This window comes from Peromyscus leucopus, chromosome 1, assembly GCF_004664715.2.
Source record: "Peromyscus leucopus breed LL Stock chromosome 1, UCI_PerLeu_2.1, whole genome shotgun sequence".
NCBI classification, from domain to species: Eukaryota; Metazoa; Chordata; class Mammalia; order Rodentia; family Cricetidae; genus Peromyscus; species Peromyscus leucopus.
In genome coordinates this window covers 31,971,251-31,980,967 of record NC_051063.1, presented here as the reverse complement: position 1 = coordinate 31,980,967, position 9,717 = coordinate 31,971,251, and the positions used below count along the sequence as shown (strand labels likewise).

Below are 9,717 nucleotides of genomic sequence, written 5' to 3'. Positions count from 1 at the left end.
CCCTTGGCGCAAGCTCCGCCACAGCCACTTCCGGCAGGTCCGCGGCGTCAATCTTCCCTCCGAAAGCAGGCGCCTGCAACGACTCACAGGTTGGGGAAACTCCAGCCGTTTCCCTGAATGCAGAGTGTGGGTCAGTGTTTTTGGTGATCCCCGAGAGCATGCAGGTTTTCATAGTTCTCTAGGGAACACTGAAAGTGAAGTTTTCCCTTAGTTTTACTCTCGAAGACTGAGTGGAAAAGAAAAGGCGCAGGCAGCTTAGTTTCCGGAGGATAAGGACTGCGAAGGACAACCAGGAAGCGGCTGGGTTGGGAGTTGTCCTGGGTTCCCGCTGTGCTGTGGAGGCTTCTTCCCAGGGTCCCTGCGCCGAGGGCCGGCGCCCTTCGTGAGTCCTGCCCTGAGCTAGACCTCGGCTGCGGCCGCCCGTTTCCGAGCTGCCATGTCTTCCGACTTCGAAGGCTACGAGCAGGACTTCGCAGTGCTCAGTGCTGAAATCACCAGCAAGATTTCCAGGGTCCCTCGACTTCCTCCCGGTGAGTACCCTGCCCGGCCGGGCGGGGGCGGCCTGGAGAGCCGGGAGCTGCGGACCGCCACCTGGGCAAGCCGGTCTCCTGGGCCCGAGGCTGGTGTGGGTGGTGCTGGCGTCCCTGGGATGTCTTGACTTAGACTCCAAAAGTGCTTCAAATGCAAAGAGCTTCTTGCATGGATACCATTTGGGGGTGGAGTTGAATTCCTACCCCATGTCTTTTAAAGCTTGTATAACCTTGGGAACATTGCTCTACATGTAGATTTTTTTTTTTTTTTGATAAACTATAAAGATAACAGTATTCAAAGAAAATGTATGAAAGTGTCAGAATTGTGGATCTCCAAATGCAGCAGTGTTGTCGTTTTAGTAAATTTTACTATTAGCCTTATTTGTGGCACATTAGAGTGACGAGTCAGAATGCCTTAATTCCAACCCAACTAACTCTTGATACATAGAAGTTGTCCCCCAGGCAAGTTTTCATCTTGCTTCTTGGTTGGAGAGAATCATACCTCTCTCATTAAAGATGAAATGACATACTTCGGTGAAGCCCTTTGTGTTAGCTGTTAGGATTCATGGTTTTCAGACCTCTCCCCTGATTTTGTGTTTTTCATCCTTCTTGGGTATTTATAATCCATTGTTATGTAAAACTTGGTACAGGGTAATTTTGCTCACTTCTAAAATTCCGCATCTCTCAGGTATTACCCTCCATGCTAGGTTGTCAACAGTGTGAAGGTGGGAGTCAGGTCTAATTTCCTTGACATTTTTTTTTCCAAGAATGTTTTTCAGAATTTTCATTTCAGAAGAATGTTTTTGTGAATAAGCAGGTGATTGTAATATGGTATCTCATGACTTAAAAGATATTGTGTTAGGATTTATTTTTCTTTAAGTACAGAATTAAGTAGTTAGGAACAAATTATGAGTTTTATTTATTTATTTATTTTTGGCTCAGTTTCATTGGGGAAATTGAACTGCCATTGGGCTGCTGATTTTGTCTGTACTTCAGCTCTGGAGCATACTATCTAGAAAAGATGATTCTCATTGGTCTGCAGAATTGTGGGTTATATCACTTTCTTAACCTGGTCAGTCCAGTCCAAGATGCCAGCAATAACTTCTCTTGGATCTAACTTGTTCCTTATTCCCTTTCCAGAATTTCCCCCAATCTTTGTGTTATAAATAATTTTCTTCCTTTATTTCCTTGTCCCCCTCTCCCACCTGTTTTCTGTTACTAGGGATATTTGCTTGAAGCCAGGACCTCTGAACTTAACACCCCACTCATCTCCCGAAGTCCCAGTTAGTTCTGAAGGAGGTGGATGATGTCTTAAAGAGGTTAGAGTTCAAGTAAGGGAACAAGAGGAGAGAGCCGAGGTAGCATGTACCGCGGAGCTGTGTTGCCTCAGAGATTTTTGGTGGACAGAGTGGATGGTGGCCTCCTGTCTTCATGATACTTCATCTCGCTGTGCTCTTTGACCCCCCTTTTCTCCGCTGCCCAAGATCATCTGATTTTGTTGTCACTGTTGTCTGAGACTTCTGCCTTTGAGTCCCAGAGCCTCAGAGCACCAGGACTCATAGCTGCCCTTGGATTTTGCTCATTTTGTATTTTAATGTGCTTTTTGTTTGTTTACTTTTAACAGTAGAAATATTTCTTGGGCAAATAGCTTTAGTATTGAAAGACTGTTTAACAAAGTAATATCATCCAGGGTACTGAGCTGTGAAGACTCCTAAGAAAATAGGTTTTCTTACAATTGAATTTTCTTGCCTTTGTGTTTAAAATCCTTACCACGTAGAAGGAAACAGTTGAATTAAGTGTCTTAAAAAATAAAGATACTGTTCTGCCTCTTCTTATGTGTAGTGTAACGTGAGGCCCAAACACAGCAACCATATTCATTGGAAAGGAAATTGTATTGCTGGCACTGTGGGAAAAAATGTGTACTTGAATAATTAAATAGCTCTTTAAAATACAGTGGTTTTCCTCTTAATAATGACTTGTGCTTGCTGTCTTTTTAATCTGCTAATTGAGAGAAAAAAGATATTTTTTTTCATGAGTTTATGAACTAACAGGAACTAATAATTTAACCATAGTAAAAGCAGTAGAGGAACATACTGTTTTTTATTTTTAATTACTACTTTTAAGTTAATATTATAATTACTAGTCATTATATTACCCCACAGCATCAGAGTGGTTGTGTCACTCACCTGAAATAGACCAGGAGATGAGTCATAATTTCTTGAATTAAGATAAAAAAAATTGGGGTTGGAGAGACGGCTCAGTGGTTAAGAGAACTGACTGCTCTTCCAGAGGTCCTGAGTTCAATTCCCAGCAACCACATGTTGGCTCACAAACACCTGTAATGAGATCTGGCGCCCTCTTCTGGCCTGAAGGGACACATGCAGGCAGAACACTGTATACATAATAAATAAATAAATCTTTTAAAAAAAAAAAGATAAAAAAAAAATTGGAGCAAAGTTTAAAGTCAAAGTAGCTCATTCCCTCCAGTAATTATTTAGGTTGGAGTACCCAGAATCTGTGGAAATGAACTACTCTATATTGTGCATGTATATGTATTAAGGTGACTTCTAAATAGAATAGAAAAAAAATTCTGAAAATTTAAAAAGAAACTTGATTACTCTGTGATGCTTTATCAATAAAAAAAAACTTTTGCTCTTTGAAGTGTTTGAATCTTAACTAATTTTAATAGCTATGATTTTTAGATGACTGAGTCCCTTAATGAATACTCTGTGGTTACTGAATTTAAAGTTTGATTGATTTTTAATGATTATTGTTTTGTTCAAAAGTTAGGAAAATCAATGAGCTGGGACCATAACTCACTTCATTTCCAGATCCCGACTTTGTGGTGTTGGGAGTGAATTCCTTAGCAGAAGAGTACTCCACCGGGGCCCGGCTTCCATTACAGTGGGCAGATGGAGGGCCCTCACCAGAATTTCCCCATTCACAGAGACGTAGAGTTAGAGTACTAAGTCGTGCAGCACAACCAAAGAAGCATGACAGAATCATGGCGATGTCATCTAATCCATGTGCTTGAGTCGGCAGTGGGCGGGGTTGTCCAGGATCTAGCTCTCCAGACTTTGTCCTGGTAACTGTACTTTAAAGAGAACCTTCCACTTAAATCTTCCCTTCCTTTCTGTGCCTAAACTAGAGTGAGCTTAAAGTCTCTTGATGAAAACCTGCATTTGAAGAAGTCTGCTCAGGGCTGTGGGATGTGGAAGTGGAAATGGTTTTGAATTCAGGGTATCAGGAAGGAGGAAAATCCCGGGAGGGGAGTAACAGTGATGGAGGAAAGCAGATGTCTTTTAGAAGATGCTTGAATCTAATGGAGGAACTATATCACACCCTAGAAGGTTTAGGAGACCACTGAAGTTGTCAGATGCAATATTTTTCAGTTGAGTATCAGGAAAAAGGCATTAGTTGTTCTATAACCCAGCTATGCATTATGAACAAGTATTTGTGGAATTTTAGTCATCTTTAGATAGTAGACATTCATAGAAACTTGTGTCATGTATGCATATACACGTTTTCATTTTTACATTTACATACATTGTGTATACTCAAAATCCAAAGGGATCTTGCACCCTTAGTTTAGTCAATTTAAATCATGGCTTCATTTTGTATTTGTGGTACTGTGGGTTGGACCCAAGGACTAATCTTTTGTTAAACACACACTCAACCAGCTATATCCTGGTCCTAAACTTTTTTCTTTTAGAAGAGTTAAAATTATATAAAAATAAAAAAAAAATTCCATTTACCCATGTCAACAGCCCATGTTAACACCATACCTTGATATGTTTGCTACAAGTCCTCAATCTGTATTTTTTTGGTATTGACTGAAATCCGTACTTTATTCATATTGTCTTGGTTAAAACTAGAAAGAATTCTTTTCCTTTTTAAACCTAATGTCATTTTGCTGCCCCAGGATCCAGGTATGGATCCTACAAAAGATTAGGTTGTCATGGCTTCTTAGACTCCTGTGGTCTGTAAGTTTGGAATGCCCCACTTTTAATGAGCAAATGGTTTACTGGAGTCACAGTAAGACACTGGCAGAACACTCCTTGATTGGGATTTTCCCACTTTGTTTGTTTTTCCTCTCATTTTTAGCCTGGGATGATGGGTTTTGGAGAAGAGAGACCCAAATAGGTCATTTTCATCCCAGAATATCAAGAGGACATACTCAGAATGCTTTTTCACTGCTAATGTTAATTTTGATCAACTGGCTGATGTAGCTGGAAATTTCCCTGTGTCTCACCTGGCCTTGAGGTCCTGCAGCCGCTTATAAAGTAATTATTCAGAGGCTTATATTAATTATCAACTGTATGGCCCATGGAAGGCTTTCTGTTAGCTAGTTCTTTCATCTTATACTAACCCATTCTTATCAATCTGTGTATCGCCACTTGGTCCATGGCTTTACCTGTGTCCCATTCATTACATGTTGCTCCTTGGATGGCGGCTGGCGTCTCCCCTTACTCTCCTTTCTCCTCTCAATATCTCTCTTGGATTTTCCCACCTGACTCCATCCTGCCCTGCCAATGCAGCTTTATTAATCAACCAATCAGAGCAACGCATATTCACAGCATACAGAAAGATATCCCACAGCAGGCTGAGGTGGTGTTTGTTTGACAGGCTTTCTTAATGTAAATTGTGCCCCAACCCTCCTCACTACTTGGAAGGAAATCAGTATGTTCTAGAAAATTGACTGGCTTCTTTGAGTATATACCTCCCCAACCCCAGTTTGAGCAAGGGGTTGAGCCACTGAAGATGAGTCCAGCTGTTGACTGGAAGGTAGAGTTGTATAAGAGAGCAGCATTTCTCTGTCCTGCTGGCAGATGGGAGTCTGAGAGAAGAGGGTGTTCTTGCTGAAAAGAAAAGGGTGCTGAGCAGGAAACTGAAAGTGGTCAACATGAAGTGTAGGTGGGGTCTGTAAATGAATTTGATGACCTGCTAGAGAAAGGGGCTGAGATTATGGCTTGTTATAGTATCTAAGTAAACCATTGAGATTCAGCACCGCACAGTTTAAAAGTCATTCATTGGAACACACACACACACACACACACACACACACACACACACACACACACACACGCACGTACACGTATATTTTAAAACTCCATTTAGAAAATACAGGCCAGATTTTAGAAAGAAATTATTTATTGTCCAGGTTCCCAAACCAGTGAGTAAGACAGTGGGTTTGGATTTGGAGTCAGAAGTCAAGACTAAATATCTAATTTTTCTATGATTTTAAAATGTTGTTTTATGTATATAAATGTTTGCCCGCATGTGTGAGCACCACATGCATGCAGTGCTGGGCTTCCCCTGCAGCTGGAGTTACAGGCAGGTGTGGCCATCATGCAGTTCTAGGAACTGACTCCTAGTTCCTGCAGGAGCACCAGTGCTCGGAACTGCTGAGCCCTCTCTCCAGCCTCAGACCTTATTCTTTTTTTTTTTTTAAAGATTTATTTATTTATACAGCATATATGACTGCAGGCCAGAAGAGGGCACCAGATCTTGCTATAGATGGTTGTGAGCCACCATGTGGGTGCTGGGAATTGAACTCAGGACCTCTGGGAGAGCAGTCAGTGCTCTTAACCTCTGAGCCATCTCTCCAGCCCCTCAGACCTTATTCTTAACACTACTGAAAGTCTATAATAGTAAAGACTTACAAGACCTTGCCTGCTTTGTGCAAGTGTTTTTATATATGAGTTTTAAATTATAGTCATAAACCAGTGATTCCAATTTATTACAATGGTGACTTAGCAAATGTCTCAGGTCACCACTATATCTGATATTTTTTGGCATATTCTCCACCAGGGAAAAAGTCTTCCTTGTAAATATGTGACCTCTTAAAACTTTGGTTCTTTGTTGGATTTTGTATCTCCACATACTGCAAAGTCAACATTCACTATGGTTTGTAAGCTACTTAAGAATGATTTTTTAAAAAGATTATTTATGTACTTGATGTATATGGGTGTTTTGCCTGTATGTATATTTCCATACCAGAAGAAGGCATCATATCCCGGGAGACTACAGTTATAGATGGTTGTGAGCCATCGTTTGGATGTTGGGAATTGAACTGAGGTCCTCTGGAAGAGCAGCCAGTGCTCTTAACTGCTGAACCATCTCTCCAGCCCCCACAGAATGATCTGCTGACTTTCCATTTTTTTTGATGTGGTTGATCAGAAAGGAGAAGGGTATATTAAAAAACGAGGCTTTAGAGCAGTGATTCTGAACATGTGGGGCTTGACCCCTTAGTGGGGTCACATGACCCTTTCAGAGAGGTCACCTAAGACGATTGGAAAACATAGCTATTTGCATTACAGTTCATAATAGTAACAAAATCACAGTTATGAAGTAGCAGTGAAAATAATATTATGGTTGTGGGTCCCCACAACATGAGGAACTGTTAAAGGGTTGCAGCGTTAGGAAGGTCGAGAACACTGCATATTCAGTTTATGTTGTATAATCATCATTTCTTTTATATCGCTTGTTTTAGATGAGAAGAAGCAAATGGTTGCCAACGTGGAGAAACAGCTTGAAGAGGCCCGAGAACTGGTGCGTAGCCCTAGGGTGTGTTAAACACCGCCCCTTGAGCCGGCCCTGAACCTGCTGTGGGTGCTGCGTGCATGCACGCTCCCACTTCATTGCTTTTCAGGTTAAAGCAGATTTAATAGCTTCTAGAGATTTTATTCTTCTTAATAAAGTGGCTCATTAAATGGCAACCTCCAATTTATATTCCTTCAGAATACACCGCCTAAGAACCACTCTCTTAGTACATGATCTTAGTAGCTAATGTTTGGTAAAGGCACACCACACACTAGGGGAAGTGCATTGTGTTATAATCTTTAACTCTCTCAAACCCCCTGTGGGATAACTTGTCTTTCAAAACTGATAAAAGTCTGAAATTGCCACCAATTTAGAAGCTGAAGAAGTTCACCAGTCCCTATGGATGTCCACAGAAGATGTGAGATTTCTTGGGTGTGTGTGTTTATGTACATGTTCATTTATGCGTGTGTGTGTGTGTGTGTGTGTGTGTGTGTGTGTGTGTACATGTGTACATGCATAAGTGTGCACGTAAGTACATATTGGTGTGGAGGCCAGAAGTTGACATCAGGTGTCTTGTTCAATTTTTCTCCACCATCTGTTTTGAGGCAAGATCTCCCTAGACCCCAGGCTCACTGACTCAGCTAGAATGGCTGTCCATCGAGCTCCAAAGATCCCGTGTCTCTTTTCCAAGGACTGAAATTGCAGGCATGCATCTCGCCGCAGCCAGCTTTTATGTGGTTGTGTGATCAGACCTCAGATCCTCCTACTTGTGTGGCAAGCACTTTGCTGACTGAGCTGTTTGCTGCAGCTCCCAAATACGGGAGGCTCCCGAGTCAGACGCTGAAGCCTCCTGTTACAACGGAAGCAGCTGCCCGGATGTCAGTGTGGCTGCTGTAGTTCCCTGAGCCCCAGTTTCCACCGAGGAGATGCAAACACTTGCTTCCAGCGGGAACACAAAGCCTGGGCAATAAGCCACATACAGCAGCCTGGAAGCAAGCCTGCTCTTTGTCCCAGCGAGTGATATTTCATTCTTCAGTTGCTCTGTGAGGACAGACTTTGAGACATGATGTGGACAGACTTATTAGAAAATCACATTCATGCACAGAGAACCCTGTAGGAGCATCAGAGAATCATGGTAGAGTGATGTCTAGATTGTTGCCACCACCATTATAGATGAGGACCAAGGCTTAGAAAGGCAGGAAATGTGGGGCCCGAGGTCCCACACTCTCCTGTGTGCTCTATAGGCCTTGTGCCTGGGTGTCTTATACCTAGAGCCCTGGCTCATACACTGCCTTTTCATGACGATAAATCCAAGGGAGCAAAAGAGGGACATGTATTTTGTTTCAGTTTTGGGTGTTGAAAGCCAAGTGTTGTAGAAACTGTTGGATGGATTGTTGCTATGTATCATGGGCTGAGAGAGTGGGTGGGTAGCTTGTCTGAGTCCTGAGGTCACCCTTTGGTGTTCCTTCTGTACCTGTACTGTAGCCTGAGGGCAGTTTTCTGGAGATTTCCACTAACTGCTAATACTGACTCCTTCCTGACTTTTGCAGCACTACTGTAGGTGTGGCTAGGGTTCAGGCTTCCTGAGTGTTGTTTCTCTTCAGAACTTCTTGGACCCTTAGGTAGTTCAAGGGCATTTTGAATCTCTGGGAAGGCAGAGACTTCTCTAGAGGGCAGCCCAAGAGCCTGACATTTAGATAAGACTTGGTGATGGAGCCATGTACCAGAGGCAGCAGATTTGGGGGTTTCAAGGAGGAAGTTGTCCCCCATTGCACAGCATTCTTTCCTGGGGTCGACATGACTGGACCTGCAGAGCTGCTCCTCAGCTTTCACTGTCTCTTGTTCTCCTTGTGGTCAGAATGACTGACTGTCTCTGTGCCATATGACTTGTAGGTGCTGCAGGCTGCTACCATAGTCTCCATCTCTGTTTCCACAGCTTCTAATGCCTGTCTGTCTTTATCCTTTTCTCCTTCCTTCTCTTTCTTTTTCTTTTCTTTTCTTTTTTTGGTGTCGGATCCCCTGGAACTAGAATTACAGACAGTTGTGAGCTGCCATGTGGGTGCTGGGAATTGAACCCAGGTTCTCTGGAAGAGCAGCCAGTGTTCTTAACCATTGAGCCATCTCTCCAGCCCCCTTCTCTTTTTTTTTTTTTTCTTTTTTTTTTTTGTCTCTTTTTTTTAAAATTTATTTTACAACACCATTCAGTTCAACATAATAGCCACAGATTCCCCTGTTCTCCCCCTCTCGCCCCCCTCCCCCTCCCCTCAGCCCACCCCCCATTCCCACCTCCTCAAGATCAAGGTCTCCCCCGAGGACCGGGGTCGACCTGGTAGACTCAGTCCAGCCAGGTCCAGTCCCCCCCTCCCAGACCGAGCCAAGCGTCCCTGCATAAGTCCCAGGATTCAAACAGCCAACTCATGCAATGAGCCCAGGACCCGGCACCAACGCACAGCTGCCTCCCAAACAGATCAAGCCAAATGATTGTCTCACCCATTCAGGGGGCCTGATCCAGTTGGGGGCCCCTCAGCCTTTGGTTCATAGATCCTGTGCTTCCATTCATTTGGTTATTTGTCCCTGTGCTTTATCCAACCTTGGCTTCAACAATTCTCGCTCATTTAAACCCTCTTCTTTCTCACTAATTAGA

At 43.0% G+C, this 9,717-nt stretch overlaps 1 protein-coding gene across 8 annotated transcripts in view; it reads left to right on the top strand.

Moving 5' to 3' along the window:
- The first annotated feature begins 57 nt into the window (after positions 1-57).
- The window catches only part of Vti1a (vesicle transport through interaction with t-SNAREs 1A), a 318,865-nt gene continuing 309,205 nt past the window's right edge, over positions 58-9,717 (top strand). For 3 of the 8 annotated variants that reach the window (XM_028875086.1, XM_028875090.1, XM_037206054.1), the window contains exons 1-2: positions 58-530; positions 7,024-7,082. In XM_028875086.1, the coding sequence (XP_028730919.1) occupies positions 437-530; positions 7,024-7,082 (153 nt within the window). In that variant the 5' untranslated portion in view covers positions 58-436. The remainder of the gene's footprint in view (positions 531-7,023; positions 7,083-9,717) is intronic. The other 5 variants (XM_037206049.1, XM_028875087.2, XM_037206063.1 and 2 more) reach the window with 4 other exon arrangements.